At 48.3% G+C, this 19,788-nt stretch overlaps 1 protein-coding gene across 2 annotated transcripts in view; it reads left to right on the top strand.

The window, feature by feature from the left end:
* LOC119972316 (1-phosphatidylinositol 4,5-bisphosphate phosphodiesterase gamma-1-like) overlaps window positions 1-19,788 on the top strand; it is a 296,119-nt gene that overhangs the window by 171,733 nt on the left and 104,598 nt on the right. For both annotated transcript variants that reach the window (XM_038808825.1, XM_038808824.1), the window contains exons 5-7: window positions 2,658-2,742; window positions 15,615-15,695; window positions 16,500-16,534. In XM_038808825.1, coding sequence (XP_038664753.1) covers window positions 2,658-2,742; window positions 15,615-15,695; window positions 16,500-16,534 — 201 coding nt within the window. The remainder of the gene's footprint in view (window positions 1-2,657; window positions 2,743-15,614; window positions 15,696-16,499; window positions 16,535-19,788) is intronic.

The following is a 19,788-nucleotide window of genomic DNA, read 5'->3' as shown; positions in this document are numbered from 1 at the left end:
TATGTTTTATGTTCTATCTGCCTGCGCTGGCTCCAGCAGATGTTGTTCGCGTCCAGTTGCCTGAGGAAGGTTGACCGGCCCCAGCTGTTGTTGTCAGGAAGGCCGCCCCGAGGTCTTTCATTGTTAAAATGGCTGACGGCTCCATTCTCAGGCGCAACAGGAGGGCGCTGCGGAGAGTTCACCGCCTAACTGCAATGCTCTGCCGGTTATCATGTCTCCACCGGACGCCTCCTGCCACGAGGCTCTGATCTGCCAGCGATCTCGCCTGTCCACGACACCGCCGCAATGCCAGCAATCCCACCTGTCCAAGTGCCGGCGTCTCCTGCTCCACCTCTGCAGCAATCAACCAGAATTCGTTGCCCGCCTCAAAGACTGAGGGTGCGATTCTCTGCAAATGCGGAGAGTCGTAAAGGCTGACGTGAAACTGGCCGTGTTTCACGGCAGCCTCCGCGCCCCCTCCCGGGACCCGATTCTCCCCCCCGGGCGGGGCTAGCAGCACGGCCCCGTGAAGCACGGCATCGCAGGCTTAGCGACCGTCGTTAAGACTGCGCGCCAAGCGTCATGGCGGCTGATGCGCACGAAGATGTCAGCCGCGCATGCGCGGATTGGACGGCTCCAACCCGCGCATGCGCGGATGACATCATCACGCATATGCGTCAAACCCACGCATGCGCGGGCCATCATGCCCCTCAGCCGCCCCGCGGACTGATCCTGCGGGGCGGCGGAGGAACAAAGAGTGCGCGGGTATCAGACCCGCTGCCCGCGATCGGTGCCCACCGATCGCAGGCCCATGCCACCCTTGGTGCCATGGTTGTCCGGGACGGCACTTTGCGGCCGTTTTCACGAACAGTGAGAGCAGGTGTGTTTGCGTTCGTGAAAACGGCCGTAAAGGCCTGGGAACTCGGCCCATCTGCCTGGGTTGAATCGCTGATCACCGTAAAAAACGGCGAGCAGCGATTCGTGTCGTGGGGCGGCCGTGGGGGGGGGGAGAATAGCGGGAGGTCAGGAAAAATGTCGGGAAGGCCCTCCCGCTATTCTCCAACCCGTCGTGGGCAGCGGAGAATCGCGCCCTGAATCTATAGACTTTACTTTTGTAAATTTTGTTCAGTTTGCTCTGTATCTGCTCGATAGGCACCTTCCCATGTATGTATATTCATTAACTCACCACTTGTACATAGTCAGGCATGTATATACCTTCACGTTCCATAACTTATTTTTTTTTAAAAAGGGGAGATATCATAATATCCACTCCTGTATATAATGAGATGCAGACAGGCAGTGATTGACACACAGGATGACCAATGAACACACAACACAGAACAACCAATCACCAGACAGGACACCACCACTATAAAGCCCACAGGGCATTAAGACTCTCGCTCTTTTCGGGACCCAGATACTGAGACAGTCAGAGTGCACAAGTTAGTGGGCACTATTGCCATGTGGTAGTTAGTAAGTCTGGTCGAGCCAGTAAGAGGTCATCAGTAGGATTAGCAGAGTGTCAACCCACAGCTGAACATGTATAGCAGTTCATAGTTAAATAAAACAGTGTTTGATCATCTCCGGTATCAGACGTTTGTTTCTAGCTTCCCTGCGTCCAGTTGCAGTCGACGTCGAACCAACCTGCCTAACACATCAAGATCCATTGTCAGACACTCACTCGCTGGATCCCAGTTAAGCAACGCCTTCATTTTAAAACTTTCATCCTGAATTTGAAATCACTCCATTCCCTCACACCTCCCGAGCTCCGTAATTTACTCCAGTCCTATGAGATTTTAAAAATTCTTTCATGGCAGGACCTGCATTTGTTGCCTATCCCTAATTGCCTTTGAGCTGAACAGCTTGCTCGGCCATTAGAGAGGGCACTTTAGAGTGAATCACATTAATGCAGCTCTGAGTCACATGTAGGGCAGATCAAGTAAGGATGGCAAATTCCCTTCCCTGAAAGGCCTTAGTGAACCAAATGGGCTTTAACAACAATCAATGATAGTTTTGTGGTTCACCATTACTGAGGCTAGCTTTATAATTTTAGATTTTTCTTCTACGAATTGAATTTAAATTTGTATTAAATTTCACCAGCAGTTGATCGGATTCAAACCCAAGTCCCCAGGGCATTTGTCTGGGCCTCTGAATTATTAGTTCAGTGACATTACCACTACCCCACCATTTCTCCTTAACAAATCCATATAGTCCTCCAAAACACGCCACTTGCACTTCCCTGATTCAAATCAGTCCATTATTGGATGGCTGGTCCATCAGCTCCCAAGGCCTTAAACTCTGGAATTACTTTCTTAAATCTCTCCACCTCTCTACATGTCTTTCCTCCTTGAAAGTGCTCCTTAAAACCTACATCTTCCTCTGCCCTAATATCTCCTTATGTGACTTATTGTCAAATTGTGTTTGATAACACTCCTGAATGAGCCATGGGGAGTTTTACCATGCTAAAAGTTTGATGTAAGTACAAGTTGATGTTGTTCTGACTGCGAGCATACATTCATCCTTATCCTCTGTCCTTTGCTCATTTATCCCTTCTCTTTTTTTTTCATACTTTCCCTCTTTCCTCACCATTCCTCTGACTTTCATTTGTTCTTACCTTCTTACATGATGTGATTCTGCTGTATGGTTATTAACTGTATATTGAATGTTTATTTTTCTAGTATCACCGTGAAGGATCTGAAGGTCATGCTTCCTCAAGTCAACTACAGAGTCCCAAATATGAGGTTCCTGCGGGACAGGCTTCTGGTAAGTACAAACACTTCTCTTGCAACTCTTGTGTTTCTCCCATAGTTTTGTAGATCGGGAAACGTTTCTGACAGTATCGGTCTCCTTATTTAACAAAAGATGTAAATACATTAGAAGCAGTTCAGTCAAGGTTTACTGGGCTAATACCAGGAATGGGAGGGTTGTCTTATGAGGCAATGTTGGAGAGGTTTGGATCGTAATGACTTTTTAGAAGAGTAAGAGGAAACTTGATCAAAACTTTTAACATGCTGAGGGGTACTGACAGGGTGGATGTGGAGAGGATGTTTCCTCTTGTGGGTGAATCTAGAACAAAGGGCCACTGTTCAAGACAGAGATGAGGAGAAATTATTTCTCTCAGAGGACCGTGAGTCTCTGGAACTCACTTCCTCAAAAGACAGTGGAAGCAGAGTCTTGTGGAAGGAGAGTCTTTGATTATTTTAAGGCAGAGATCGATAGATTCTTGATTAACAAGGGGGTGAAAGGTTATTGGGGGTAGGCAGGAATGTGGGATTGAAGTTGCAATCGGATCAGCCATGATCTGGGTGGCACGGTGGCGCAGTGGTTAGCACTGCTACCTCACGGCGCCGAGGACTGGGTTCGATCCTGGCCCACACTGTCCGTGTGGAGTTTGCTCATTCTCCCCGTGTCTGCGTGGGTCTCATCCCCACAACCCAAAGATGTGCAGGGTAGGTGGATTGGCTACGCTAAATTGCCCCTTAATTGGAAAAAGAAATTGGGTACTCTAAATTTATTTTAAAAATCTGCCATGATCTTATTACATGGCAGAGCAGGCTTGAGGGGTCTATTCCTGCTCCTAATTCATATGTTCATAATACAGCCCTTTAAATATACTTTGTTCTGAAAGATTTTCCTGTAGGGGTTATATAAGTTGAGAATGGAACACAGTCAGTAACACCCTCACAAACTCCTTAGCTGAGCCACCCCAATGACTTATCTGGATAATGCAGTACCTGGTATGATATTCAATAATACAAATCGGGGCGCTCCCTATTGGAACAGCTTCATTTCCCTTTACTGTACTATCAGAAAAGGGTCCCATACTGTGAGATTTCAGATCCTGCAGCAAACGCAGCTTGTGGTCCCCTTAGAATATTATATTTTACAGCACAATCACGCCAATCAAAAAACGTGCAACTGATCACCTTTCCCTGCTCATTTCTTAACGCCCTCTTATTTCTCCTTTTCAAGTACACACCCAATAATATCTACTTCCCTGAGACTGAGGTCAATTTCTGTTCAGCTATGAACAGATGTGAGCTATTGGTCTCTGCCTCACGGGAGCTTGGCTATGAATGAACAAACTAGTGTTTTGAAATTTTATCCTGTGTTCAGAGACGGGCCATAAAGATGGAAGAAGAGAGCTCTGGCCTGTTTAACAAGGGCTCTCTTTCGAGCGTGCTGAAAGCTTCACAATTAAAGAGTGTAATTGGGTGTTAGGATATCAGTGGCTTTATGCCAAGGTTCACCTTCCTGATTAAGGAATTAGAGATCTCATAGCAATGTTCAAAATTTGGAAGCCGTTCACCTCGGTCATTACTATTTCCTCAACATATATCACAGAAAATCATTTATTCATTTATTTTGTGTGGGAACATTGCCCTTTACAAATTTATTGATGCACTTGCCTACAAAACAACAATAATCACACTTCAAAGGTATATCTTTGCCCATAAATTGCTTTTAAATGTTCTAAAGCCGCAATAAGGTGCAAATATAAACACATTCTTTCATTCATTCACTCTTTACACAACTGTTATAAATTTATGTTATGATAATGACCAGTAAGTTAATATTCTGTGATTTCCCCATTCCTGGAAAACTAATTTGCATCTCCTTCAGTCATAATCTTTGATTCAGGAAGAAAACAGAACGCGTTGTCTGTATTATATCTCCTTCCTGCTACAAGCTGTTCTTATGGATCCTAATCACACACAGATCCATTTTACAGTTTCGAAGTGCCAGGGAAATAAAAGTCATGTATGGAATGGCCATGACCGCGACTGGGTGCTGACTCATCGCTGAAACCTTAGCAGCACAATAATGCGAGATGTACACCTCCTCCACGTAGTGTTCGGGGAATCAGATTCCATCCTATTGCCCTTCATCGCTCGAATTTTTGAGATGTGTCATTGGCTTAAGGTAATTCTAGAAGAATAGTTATGTTGATATGAAAGTTGCCATAGTCTCAGAGGACCATAGGCTGCATTCCTCTTTGAGAGAAAACTGACTGGTGGTGATTTACCCCGAGGGTCTACACATCTCAGATGAGGGGCAAGGTTGAGAAGACGGGGCCTTCGTGAATAATCTCAACCGGTACGGGAATTTAACCCTCACTATTGGCGACACTCTGCGTCACGAACCAGCGCAGTGCAACCAACTGAGCTAACCGATCCCCAGCCTAACCTAATTTGACATGAGTAGATTTGACTTTGCGCTCCCTCCCATTTATTTTTAAACACACTTGTCTCCTGCCAAATGCAAGATAACTGTGCAAAATGGCGGCCGATGCCTGTCTATGCATGCTCGCTTGTCCACGCATGCACAGAAAACCAATTTTGCGCAGGAAAACAATTTTTAAATTTTGTTTTTTTGAGCATAGTGACACGCTTGAAGAAAATAGGAGCTTTGATTATCACAGAACACAGTCATTGGATGATAGTAGTATGGGGTCAGAGTGCCCACTTCTCTCTTACATTTTTTCTAAGTGCCAGCAGAAGCAGTCTTTCTGTTTTGGAGCAATGCTGTCATTCCACTGCAGCTTTTTGCACAGGTTTTCATATGATGAACCACAAGATAAAACTAAGACATTTTTTCTCCGCACCACCATGACATTCTTATTTAATTCTCTCCCCTATTCCCTCCCATGCTGATGATGTTTCTGCCAATCAGGTATTATATTAAAAGAAAAACAGTGAGACAGCCAGCGTCAGTTCTCAATAAAATTGGTGAGTTTGAATTTGCTTGAAAACATGAGAAACTAAATGGAGACGATAAGTGTCACCCTGAGGCTGGGGAAATTAGTAGACTTTTGACCACTGGCACTCGCAATGGTGTCACATTGGTACAACGGAGCATGCGCCATGTTGGCAGCAAATGCAGCCTTTTTTTAAAAAACAACTAATTCTACGCTTGCAAACAACACAGCCATCCACTAACTTAGTTTGTTGACACGCCGGTTGTTGGGATATCAATGCATTGCAGTTGGCAGTGATATGTTGGGTATGCTGGGTCTGCGAGGACTGCGTTTACTGTAGCAGTGAGAGAGACAGGCTTCCAACACTTGAAGAAATGCAACTCTATTTTATTGAACTCTTAACTATCATACATACTTTAACTGTGGGCTGACACTATGCTGAGTTGACTGGAGACCTGAGGCTAACCTGACCAGACTATCTTACTACCACATGGTGGATGTTCTAGTTGCTGCTCACAGGCTCTGACTGTCTCAGAGGCTGGATCCCCAGAGAGAGCGGGAAAACTAGTGCCCTCTGGCTTTATAGTGGCCGTGTCCTGTCTGGTGATTGGCTGCTGTGTTCTGTGTGTTCATTAGTCATCCTGTGTGTCAATCAATGTCTGTTTGTGGACCATCATATACTTGTGTGTATATTATGACAGGCAGTGATGGGTTTTAACCTTAAGTTGTGTGCATCCGTTAGGAGGAACAAAAAAGATCAGAGACCCATAATTCTGGGTTTACGCATAACGTACATTTCTGGAAACAAAATGTAATTGATAGAAGGTCTCATTTAAACCTTCATTAGAATATTTAAAGGAAGTAACAGTATCATAATAGTAACTCACATACCTTTCTCTGTCACTAATGTTGTGCTAATGATACTAAAAATATCACCATTTAATGTATCCAGGACCCTTCAGTGTTGCAGGGCAATGAGCAACATTAGTATGTATATATAAAGGCCAGAATTATATTTAAAAGAGATTTTCTCAACAGAGTAATAAGCACATAAAGTAATAAAGAGCTTACCTGGAGTATTGTGGACAGTTTTGGTCTCCTTACCTAAGGAAGGATATACTTGCCATAGAGGGAGTGCAGTGGCAGTTCACCAGAATAATTCCTGGTGTGGTAGGTTGTCTTATGAGAAGAGATTGAGGAGACTAGGTCGCTATTCTCTAGAATTTTGGAGAATGAGGAGGAACCTCCTTGAAACGTACAAAATTCTTCAAGGACCATAAGACATATCTGCAGAAGTAGGCCCTTCAGGCCATGGAGTCTGCTCCACCATTCAATGAGAACATGACTGATCTGATATAATCATCAACTCCACTTTCCCACCATATCCACATAACCCATCATTCCCTTATTGATTAAAAATCTGCCTATCCCACCCTTGAACATACTTTTTTTTTTAATAAACAATTTTATTGAGGTAGTTTTTGGCTTTATAAACAGTTACAGACATCATCAGAAAGGAAGCAAAAAAGGCAAAAATGTGCAAACATCCACGTTCTTTCAATACTTCCACCGTAACATATTGCACAAGCCCGCTCCCCTCCCATCGGTACTACCCGCCATATTTTCCCTCCTACTCTACTCTAACCCCCCCCCCCCCCCCCCCCCCCCCCCCCTGCTGACGCTCACTCTCCCGCAAAGAAGTCAATAATGGTTGCCACCTCCGGGTGAACCCCTGCACAGAACCCCTCAAGGCGAACTTGATTTTTTCCATCCCCAGGAAACTCGACATGTCCGCTAGCCACCACTCCGTCTTCGGGGGCTTTGAGTCCCTCCACGCCAATAGTATTCGTCGCCGGGCTATCAGGGAAGCAAAGGCCAGCACATCGGCCTCTTTCTCCCCCTGGACGCCCGGGTCTTCCGAAACCCCAAAAATTGCCACCCCTGGGCTCATCACCACCCTTGTTTTTAGCACCTGGGACATGACCCCCGCAAATCCCTCCCAGTACCCCCTCAGCTCAGGGCATGCCCAAAACATGTGAACATGGTTCGCTGGTCCTCCCGCACACCTAGCGCATTTGTCCTCTATCCCGAAAAATTTGCTCATCCGAGCCACCGTCATATGGGCCCGGTGAACGACCTTAAATTGGATCAGCCCGAGCCTAGCACATGTCGCGGTCGAGTTTACCCTACTCAGGGCCTCTGCCCACAGCCCATCCTCCATTTCCCCGCCTAGCTCCTCCTCCCATTTAAGTTTCAGTTCCTCTGTCTGGGACCCTTCCTCCCTCATGAGCACCTTATAAATACCCGAGACTCTACCCTCCCCTTCATCCCTCCCAGAGACTATTCTGTCTAGGATCCCCATTGGCGGGAGGCGCGGGAAAGATGGGACCTGTCTACGAACAAAGTCCCGCAACTGTAGGTATCTAAAATCATTTCCCCTTACCACCCCAAATTTCTCCTCCAAGCTCCTCAAACTCGCGAAGCTCCCTTCCAGGAACATATCACCCACCCTTCCCGCCCCTGCTCGCCGCCATACTCGGAACCCCCCATCCATACTGCCGGGGGCAAACCGATGGTTGTCGCAGATTGGCGCCCAGACAGACGCCCCCATCTCCCCCACATGCCTCCTCCACTGGCCCCATATCCGCAGGGTCGCCACCACTACCGGGCTGGTGGTGTACTTGGCCGGCGGCAGCGGTAGAGGAGCCGTGACCAGGGCTTCCAAACTGGAGCCCCTGCACGAAGCCGCCTCCACCCGCTCCCAAATAGACCCCGTACCCACCATCCACTTCCTTATCATAGCGATGTTGGCCGCCCAGTAATAATTGACCAGACTCGGCAAAGCCAGCCCTCCCTCGCTGCGGTTCCTCTCCAACATCGCCTTCTTTACCCGCGGAGACTTTCCCGCCCAGACAAAGCTCATGATCAGCCCGTTAACTCTTTTGAAGAAGGACTGTGGGATAAAGATCGGGAGGCACTGAAAAATAAACAAAAATCGAGGGAGGATTGTCATCTTTACAGTCTGCACCCTCCCTGCCAGCGACAGCGGGAGTGCATCCCATCTCCGAAACTCTCCCTTCATTTGCTCCACCACCCTGGCCAAATTTAACTTATGCAGCCTGCCCCAGTCTCGTGCCACCTGGATTCCCAAATACCGGAAATTTTCCTCAACCAGCCTAAACGGTAGCCCTCTCAATCTATTCTCCTGGCCCCTTGCCTGGACCACAAACATTTCACTCTTGACCGTATTTAATTTGTATCCTGAGAACTGGCCGAACTCCCTCAGCATTCCCAGTATAGTTCCCATCCCGGCCACTGGGTCCGACACGTACAGGAGCAGGTCGTCTGCATAAAGAGAAACCCTGTGTTCAGACCCCGCCCCTCACCATCCCCTTCCAACCCTCTGCGGCTCTCAGCGCCATCGCCAGCGGCTCTATGGCCAGCGCAAACAGCAGCGGGGAGAGCGGGCAGCCCTGCCTGGTCCCTCGGTACAACCTAAAGTACTCCGACACTTCTCTGTTAGTCCTGACGCTGGCCCTCGGGGCCTGATATAATAATTTGATCCAATCCACCAATCCCTCCCCGAACCCAAACCGTCCGAGCACCTCCCATAGATAGTCCCACTCTACCCGGTCAAAGGCCTTCTCGGCGTCCATTGCCACCACTACCTCCACATCTCTACCCGCCGGGGGCATCATTATCACGTTGAGCAATCTCCTCAGATTGGCCGCCAGCTGCCGACCTTTAACGAACCCAGTTTGATCCTCCCCAATCACCTCCGGTACACAGTCCTCCATTCTCCCCGCCAGTACCTTTGCCAGGAGCTTGGCGTCTACATTAATCAGGGAGATTGGCCTGTAGGACCCGCACACCTCCGGGTCTTTACCCCGCTTCAATATCAGAGATATGGTGGCTTGTGACATTGTCGGCGGCAGGGTCCCTCTGTCCCTTGCCTCATTGAAAACCCTCGCCAAGACCGGGCCCACCAGCTCAGAGAACTTCCTATAAAACTCTACTGGGTATCCATCCGGCCCCGGGGACTTCCCCGATTGCATGGCCTTTAGGCCCCCCAATACCTCCTCTACTCTAATCGGGGCGCCCAGCTCTTCCACTTGCCCCCCCCCAACTGTTGGGAATGTTAACCCGTCCAGAAACCTTTTCATCCCCTCCGGTTCTTCCGGCGGCTCCGAAGTATACAGCTTACGATAGAAGTCCCGGAATACCCTATTCAATTCTGCCGGATCCTCCACTTTGCGCCCCCCCCTCGTCCCTCACTCTACCTATTTCCCTGGCCGCCTCCCTCCTCCTGAGTTGCTGCGCTAACAGCCTGCTAGCCTTTTCCCCATACTCGTACACCACTCCCCTCGCCTTCCTAAGCTGTTCCACGGCCCTGCTCGTGGATAGTGCCCCCAGTTCCGCCTGTAGCCTCCGCCTTTCCCTGAGTAAAACCTCCCCCGGGGACTCCGCGTGCTCTTCATCTATCCGGCCCATTTCCCTGACCAATCTATCCATCTCTGCCCGGTCTGCCTTGGCTTTGTGGGCCCCAATTGAAATCAGCTCCCCCCGAACTACTGCCTTTAGCGCCTCCCACACGGTCGCCGCTGAGACCTCCCCAGTGTCATTCACCTGCAGGTAATTTTTTATACATTTCCGAAGCCTCTCGCAGATCCCCTCCTCCGACAGCAGTCCCACATCTAGCCTCCATTGCGGGCGTTGATAACTCGCTCCCCCGAACTGCAGGTCCACCCAATGCGGGGCATGGTCTGAAATGGTAATTGCTGAGTATTCCGTGTTCTTTACCTCCCCCATACAGTCCCTGCTTATTACAAAGAAATCTATCCTGGAATATACTTTATGGACGTGCGAGTAAAACGAGTAGCCCCTTCCTGTTGGCTGTCCCTCTCTCCAGGGGTCCACTGCCCCCATTTGCCCCATAAACCCTTTCAGCTCCCTTGCCATTGCTGAGAGTCTACCCGTTCTGGGACCCGACCGATCCAAAGTCGGGTCAAGGACCATGTTAAAGTCCCCTCCCATTATTAGCTTGCGAGAATCCAAGTCCGGGATCTTCCCCAGCACTCTTTTAATAAAGTCCACATCATCCCAGTTCGGGGCATATATATTCACCAGCACCACCCTTCTCCCCTCCAGTCTGCCCCGTACCATCAGGTATCTGCCCCCCCTGTCTGCAGATATGCCCTCTGCCTCAAATTGCACGCGCTTGTTGATCATGATTGCCACCCCTCTGGACTTCGAGTCCAAGTCCGAGTGGAAGACCTGGCTAATCCAGCCCTTCCTTAGCCTGGTCTGGTCTGACACTTTCAGATGTGTCTCCTGCAACATAATTACGTCCGCCCTCAGGGCCCGCAAGTGCGCGAACACCCGCGCCCTCTTAACCGGCCCATTCAGTCCCTTGACGTTCCAGGTGATCAGCCTGGTCGGGGGGCACATCCCACCCCCCCCACCCCGCCGGTCAGCCATAGCCTTTCTCGGGCCGGCCCCTGACCCGTGCGTCGCGCCATTCCTGGCCCGCCCTTCGGCTGCCTCCACCCTCGACCTCCTTTCCAGTGCCTATTTCAAGTCCCTCTCCCGTCAGCAGAACAACCCCCCCCTCCCCTAACCCCATCCCCCGATACCCCCACCCCCGCCATCTACTGGCTGTTACTTCCCCCCCCATCTGACTTCCTTGACTAGCCAATCTGCTAGCCCGGTGACTCAACACTCCGGCGCCTTCCTGTCCCATTCCCCTTGTTTCCCCGCCCTCCTCCCCACCCACTGGGGCAAGCCAGTTCCAGTGTCTTCCACGAGCTGCACAAAAAGCCCAAACAGGAAAAAATAAAAATAAAAAAATAAATAAAAAAAAACCCCCATAAAAAGGGAAAAAAACCACAGAAAAAAGAGAAAAAGCACATAAATGTCCATGAACAAAGGAAAGAGTCTCAAATGTTCCGCTTGGCCCCTTTGGCCCAGCAAACCGTTGAGCAGCGGTCCAGGCACATTCGGCGTTCCTTCCCACAGAAATCCTCGGGCCCTAACTCGCGTCCTTGGGGCCTCCTTTCGGGACCAGCCCCAGGTCCCTCACAAAATCCATCGCTTCTTCGGGCTCGGAGAAGTAGTGGTGTTGACCCTGGTGCGTGACCCATAACCGGGCTGGGAACAGCAGACCAAACTTCACGTGCTTCTTGAACAGCACCTCCTTGACATTCTTAAAGGCTGCTCGCCGCCGAGCCACCTCCTGGCTTAGATCCTGATAAATGCGGAGAACACTGTTGTTCCACGTGCTGCTCCTGGCGCTCTTTGCCCACTGCAGCACCCGCTCCTTGTCCACGAACCTGTGGAACCTAATCACCATCGGGCGGGGGGGGTCCGCCCGGCCGCCCCTGCCTTGCCTGCACTCTGTGTGCCCCCTCCAGCTCCAACGGTCGTGGAAAGGCTTCGGCTCCCATCAGCTGCTTCAGCAGGTCTGCTACAAACGCTGCAGCATCAGCTCCCTCCGCCCCCTCCGGGAGGCCGACCATCCTCAGATTGTTCCTGCGGATTCTATTCTCCAGCTCCTCCACTCTGTCCAGCAGTCTTCTCTGCCGCTCTTTCAGGCCGTCCACTTCTACCGCTGCAACCGTTTGCGCATCCGCCTGCTCCTCCACCGCCTCTCCCAGCTCCTTAACTTTCACATCCTGGGCGTCCATCCTCTGGTTCAGCTGATCCACCGCTTTCTGGATTGGGTCCAAGCTGTCCCGCTTCAGCGCTTCAAAACTGGACTTCATTACCTGGAGCATGTTATCCAGCGCCAACTGGATTGCTGAGTCCGGGGTCCGTGTGTCCGCCATCTTAGGTCCCAGGTAATTTTCTTCAGGTCCTTGTCTCTGTCCCTTTTTCTCCTTCTTCTTCTGCCTTCTGGAATCCCGCTGTTCCATATGCCGCAGCCCGCTCCTCAGCGCCTTCGCTGCCGCTTTCCTTTGCCCAGCACCTTAAATTTTTACCCCCTCCTGGGCATCTGAAGTGGGTCCAAGCTGTCCCTCCTCAGCAACTCCAAACTTTTTTTTCCCTTTGTCCTGGAGGAAGGAAGGTCCGTGGGTCCGCCATCTTACCCTGCAGGTCAGCTTCCTCCTTGCCTCCGTCTCTCTCTCTTTCTTCCTCACCTGCTGGCCTCCCACACTTTCATTTTCTGCAGCCCGCTCTCCTCTTCTGTTCCCGGCAGCCTTTCTGCCGCCTCCGTGGTCCCGCTATCGCGGGGAAACAGCTGTTCAGTCCCGCCGGAGTGAGAGCCCACCGAATGTGCGGCTCACTCGGACATCGCCGCCACCGGAAGTCCACCCTTGAACATACTTAATAATACAACTTCTACAGCTCTCTGCGGTAAAGAATTCCAGGTTCACTACCCTCTGAGAAAAGAAATTCCTCCTCATCTCTGTCTTCGATGGGTGAAACCTTACTCTGAGATTGTACCCTTTGATCCTAGACTCTCCCACAAGCAGAAACGTTTCAATAAGGTCACCTCTCATTCTTCTAAATTCCGAGGGCAGCACGGTGGCACAGTGGTTAGCATTGCTGCTTATGGCGCTGAGGACCCGGGTTCGAATCCCGGCCCTGGGTCACTGTCTGTGTGGAGTTTTCACATTCTCCCCGTGTCTGCGTGGGTTTCACCCCCACAACCCAAAGATGTACAGGTTAGGTGGATTGGCCATGCTAAATTGCCCCTTAATTGGAAAAAATAATTGGGTACACTAAATTTTTTAATTTTTTTTATTCTTCTAAATTCCAATGAGTATAGGCCCAACCTACTCAGCCTCTCCTCATAAGAAAATCCCTCCATACCTGGGACCAACCTTGTGAATCTTCTCATGACTGCCTCCAATGCCAGTATATCTTTCCTTAGTTAAGGGGACCAAAACTGTTTAGGTTGACAGGTTTGATCCAGATAAGATGTTTCCCTTGGCTGGTGAGTCGGAAAGCAGGGGACATAATCTCAGGATAAGGGGTAGGTCATTTAAAACTGAGATGAATAGGAATTTCTTCACTCAAAGGGTGGTGAATCTTTGGAATTCTTTACGCCAGAGGGTTGTGGAAGCTCAGTCATGAGTATGTTCAAGCAAGAATTGATAGATTTATGATGGATATAATGACATCAAGGCTATCAACATAACGCAGGAAAGAAGCATTGAGGTAGATGATCAGCCATGATTGAATTGATTGGTGGAGTAGGCGCGATAGGCTGAATGGTCTACGCCTGTTCCAATGATATTATTATAATAATAATGATAATCTTAACACTGCAATGAAGTTACTGTGAAAATCCCCAAGTTGCCACACTCCGGCGCCTGTTCGGGTACACTGAGGGAGAATTCTGAATGTCCAATTCATCTAGCAAGCCTGTCTTTCAAGGCTTGAGAGGAAACTGGAGCACCTGGAGAAAACCCACGCAGATACGGGAAGAACCTGCAGACTCCGCACAGACAGTGACCCAAGCTGGGAATTGAACCCGGATCCCTAGTGCTGTGAAACATCAGTGCTAAGCACTGTGCTACCATGCTGCCGATATGAGATATATTCAGTTAACACAGTGCTAACACTGTGCTGATACTGCAATCATAGTGTGCTTATTTTGAGTTACTCTTACACTAAAATTATGCTTAGACCATTAATATGTTGTGGATGCTTTACAAATATTGTCTTAATACTATGTGTTGTATGTTAATGTTGCAGTAACAATGCCTAATTAATACTCAAATTAAACCATGTTAACACTGTGGTAATGCTGTATAAATACTGTGCTAATGCTTTATTAATGCTATGTGACTACTCTACTAACACACTGTCAATTAGGATGAGCAGAAAATGCTGGCCCAGCCAGCGATGCTCACATCCTGTGATCGATAAAATAATAAAATGCTGGATTACTATTGTGTTGATACTGTGCTGAAAGTGTATTAATGCTGGTTAGTACTTCTTTAATGCTGTTTTGATATTGTGTCAATGCTGCAATACAGTAGTCCTAATGTTATAGCAAAAATGTACTACCATTATATCAGTACAGTCTTAATGCTGTGTTAATACTGTTCTAATGATGTGCTGAAGCTAAATCAATATGAATAGAATAGAACAGTACAGCACAGAACAGGCCCTTCGGCCCTCGATGTTGTGCCGAGCAATGATCACCCTACTTAAACCCACGTAACCCGTATACCCGTAACCCAACAATCCCCCCATTAACCTTACACTACGGGCAATTTAGCATGGCCAATCCACCTAACCCGCACATCTTTGGACTGTGGGAGGAAACCGGAGCACCCGGAGGAAACCCACGCACACACGGGGAGGACGTGCAGACTCCACACAGACAGTGACCCAGCCGGGAATCGAACCTGGGACCCTGGAGCTGTGAAGCATTGATGCTAACCACCATGCTACCGTGAGGCCCCAAATGGTATCGATGCTGTTGCTAAAACGCAGTTAATATTATGTTAACATTGTACTAAAACCACAACAATACTGCCCTAAAGCTATGATAATGTTAATTAATTTCTTTAAAACGAAGGTTAAGTGAAAGAGACTGAAGGTTATCAGAACACAGCTGAACAGAGATCAAATTCATTGGAACACCGTGGTTCTAGTCCAGCTGGGATTTTGGGAATATCGTGTGTAGAACATAATTGCTTGCAGATCAATAATGTGGATTATAATGCTACATTGATACCTTAAGAGTGTTTGCTGCATAAACACTGGAATCAGCAAAATAATCTTTTTCAAAGTATTAGTCATAGGAACTTTAATAAATTGGGAAGGTTCATGACAGGGCAACTTGCACTTGGCCTAGGAAAGGGGCAGGCAGGATGAACCAAATTATGTTCAGTACTTTCCAATATTACAGCACAAAGGTGCCTCTGCCATTGACAGAGAGTGTGGATTCATTATACCTGTGCTTTATTCACCCTTCTGACAGGAAGTGGACACAAGGACGGATATGAACTATGCTCAGTTCATTCTTTTCTACAGAAACCTGTTGTTTGACGCACAGAAATCGGTGAGTATTTAGCTCAAGGAATGGATCAACAACAGCCTGATGTACAATTGAATTAATTAATGTTGTCCTTGCTGTCATTTTACAATGTGCCCACAGTCAGCTATCCACAACACCATATACAGAATCTGCTAGTTAGAATCTTTTCAGTGTAGGAGTCCATTTGGCCCATCAAATCTGCACTGACTCTAGGACAGAGTACCCGACCTAGCCGCCCCCCCCCCCCCCCCCCCCCCCCCCCCAAACCCCCGGACTCTCTGCCCGTAACCTAGTAACCTCATCTAACCTTTTGGGCATGAAGTGGCAATTTTAGCACAGCCAATCCACCTAACCTGCACATCTTTGGACTGTGGAAGGAAACCAGAGCACCCAGAGGAAACCCACACAGACACGGGGAAGTGCAAGCTCCACACAATCACCTGAGGCTGGAGCCGAACCCGGGTCCCTGGCGCTGTGAGGCTGCAGTGCTCACCACTGTGTCGCCCCCTACTTCCTGTAGTAAATACAGAATCAACCATTTCCCTATTTCTATGTACCTGTTTTCTTAAGATGGCTTGGGCTCATGAATTGAAAATAAAAATCATCTGGTCTTTGACATTTGGTTTATATCATCTAGATCACTCCTGCTAGTTATTATTTCCACACACAAGCCACCTATCCTATCGATTAGACCCTGTCCTTGTACGCTACTCTCAGATGCTCTATCAATAAACCAAGTAACTCTCTCGATTAGATTGCAACATGAAATTCTTTCCTAAGTGTTAGTTGCTCTCTGTTTATACAACCCCTGTTTTTTTGTGTATGTAGATAATCGAGCAGCTGGAACTGTCTTTTCCACTGAGGTAAGGAGCTTCTCTTTGATTGGATTGGATTCTGAATGTCTTCATGGAAATATATTTTTGATCCTTGCCTTTGCTCCATTTAAAATTGGACTCTTGGCAAAATCAACTTCTCATAGATTAATTCCTAGCTCTTTTCAAGAAAAATGAAAATGAATTTTCATCTGGCCTTCTGTATCATTTTGCTTCACTGAGTTTGTTGATTTCTTTGAGCAATGTATTATCAATGCCGATGATCCAGAGCTTTCTCTTGAATCAAGGATGCACTCAGCACTGAAGAAGACCAGTCAGCCTGGGTTTGGAACTACTCTATTCCCATTTGAAATCAAAACTGGTACAAGCGGATATCTTGCCCTTCAATTTCACATCCACATCTAACAATCGTTTTCGACCACAAGGAGACTTCACTTCTTCCTCTTTTTCTGGCCACTTTAAAGAGGATGACATTACTTTGCTCGAAACTTGTGCTCGAGTTAAGCAATAAGCATGTACGTTGAATAAAATTTCCCAAACCCTCCAGCACAGCACCAACAACATGCACCTATATCTGAACACTAAAACAGATTATCGTAACCTCACTCCAAAGTCTTTGGAACAGAGACCTGTGGTAGATTATTGATCAATCAGGGAATCAAACGCTATGGGGAAAGGACAGGAAAGTGGACGTGAGGAATGTCGGATCAGCCATGATTCTATTGAATAGCAGAGGAGGCTCGAGGGGTCAAACAGCCTACTCCTGCTCCTATTTCTTATGGTCTTGTGGAAATTCAGTGCCAAGGGGCTCTGTGGCTCTGGTTGGCTCTCAGCCCAATTTAAAGCTGGGTCTTCAGTGTTTCCAGTTAAGCTGCAAAACAACATAGGCGGACTCTCCGAGTTGATAACTTAACATAGTGGGGCTGGTTTAGCTCACTGGGCTAAATCGCTGGCTTTTAAAGAAGACCAAGCAGGCCAGCAGCACGGTTCGATTCCCGTACCAGCCTCCCCGGACAAGTGCCGGAATGTGGCGACTAGGGGCTTTTCACAGTAACTTCCTTGAAGCCTACTCGTGACAATAAGCGATTTTCATTTTCATTTCATTTTTCATTTCATAGTGGACAGAGCCTTTCTGGGGTTTCTCGATGTGCCACCACAAGAGAAGGCGATGGGGAATGTATCCTGGCTGAAACAATTTAAGCAAGCCGCTTCATGATGCTATTATGCAGTGGCTACGCAAGTGGGATCTTCCACTTACAGGATACTGCTGTCAGTCGAAAAAATGTTCTGCCTACCACGCAATTGAGTGTCTGTGAATTCAGTGTTAGTATGCCTGGTAGTGATGCCAGGTGTAGATCATAGAATTTACAGTGCAGAAGGAGGCCTTTCGGCCCATCGAGTCTGCACTGGCTCCTGGAAAGAGCTCCCCACCCAACGTTAACAACTCCACCCTATCCCCATAACCCAGTAACCCCACCCACCACTAAGGGCAATTTTTCATGTCCAATCCACCTAACTTGCACATCTTTGTATACAGACATACATTCTAATGATTGGCTGATCGAATCAAGCAACATGTTTGTTCAGTTGTTTGGTATTAGGCAGAGTAGAGACCATACTCAACACCCGCAATAGCAAATTACAAAACAAAATGTCAACTGATTAATGTAATTCTGTGATTGGGCAGCACACATTGAACAATCCTAAATGTGCGAATAACTACACAAACAACCAATTTAAGATTGAGTTATGCTCATTTCTGCTTGCTCGAAGCGACATATATTCATATGCAGGTACCTGTTCTCTGCAAACAAGGAATATATTCAAACCTTGCACTTTTTTTGAATTACCCAGGAGCTTGAGGGACCAATAATTCTCCACTGCTTTCTCCATCACAAGTCAACTTGCCAACCAATCAGCACCCTTTCCTCCTGCAGCATAAATTGTTATGATCTTTTGAATTTAGTCATTCTTGCACGTGTCCTGATTAATGCGAGATTAAATGATTTGACAACATGGGCGGAATTCTCTGATAATGGGGGTGAAGTTCTCTGATAATGGGGCTATGTCCCCACGCCCACGAGAAAACGAGCGCAAATTACTCTGGGCTTACCTGGAGAAAGTCTAGATTGATTTTCCATTTTCCAGGGGGCTTGCAGGGCCCTGGAGTAGTCCATGCAGCTCTGGCTGCCGATACGGAGCCTTGCACTTGCGGCCGGAGGTCTGCGCAGCACATGGCAGTGGCCCCACGCAACATGGCGGACCCACACAGCGGACCGGCCCCGAGAACATAGGCCCCTCCGAGATAGTGCGCGCCCGCCGATCGGTAGCCCCCGATGGTGGCCCTGGCCACCCTGGAGGCCCCCGCCCCCCCCACTAGGGCAGCCGCGGACTGAGTCCGCTGCCGCCACTCTGAGTGCCTGCTGGGAGGAACTGGAACCATGAGTGAACCACACCAGCGGGAACTCGGCCAGTAGCCGGCGGAGAATCGCCGTGTGGGTCTCCTTCACTGGCCCCCGACCGGAGCCGCATCGACCGCGCGCGATTGCTGCTGATTTTCTGGTTTCCGGAGAATTGCGGGAATGGCGCGGACCCAATCACAGGTCTGACGCCCATTCTCCTTAAAAGCAACTGGGGAGAGGCAATAATTGCTGGCCTTGCAGTGAATGCATAAAAAATAGAGGATCCATCTGCGCTTCAGATTAATTTACAGATCCCACAACACTATTTGATAGAAGAGCAGATAAGTTCTACCTGGTGTCTCAGACAATATTTATCCCTCAATATCACGAAAATAGATTATCTGGCCATTATCTCATTGTTATTCCTGCGTTTTCAACATTAAATTGATTATACTTCAAAGGCTGTAAAACACTTTGCGATGTCTCAGATCACAAAAAGGAGCTGTATAAATGCGAAATAAAACCTGGAAATGCTGGAAACTCTGCAGGTCTGGCAGCATCTGTGGAGAGAGAAACGTTTCGAGTCCAACATGGAGTCTTCAGAAGGGGAAGAAGAGTTGTAGTGGAGTTGAAACATAGGGCGGGTCTCCCGTTCTGCCTGGGATGTGTTTGGTGGCAGGCAGGAGCAGAAAATCCAATGGGAGCGGAAACAGCTGGCATACAATCACCTGGCAATTCTCCCAATGGCAGGTTAACGGTGGTCGGTCTTCCCATTGGCTGGGAATTTGCATCTCGTGAATGCTCATTAAAACAGCTGCCCTCCAGCACCCGTCAAGCCTTTCAGTCTTGCATCACTCCAGCATGAAATTACATTGGTCGGAA

Source organism: Scyliorhinus canicula, chromosome 10 (assembly GCF_902713615.1).
Source record: "Scyliorhinus canicula chromosome 10, sScyCan1.1, whole genome shotgun sequence".
Classification (NCBI taxonomy): Eukaryota; Metazoa; Chordata; class Chondrichthyes; order Carcharhiniformes; family Scyliorhinidae; genus Scyliorhinus; species Scyliorhinus canicula.
The sequence above is the reverse complement of the archived record's forward strand: the minus strand, read 5'-3'. Positions and strand labels throughout refer to the sequence as shown.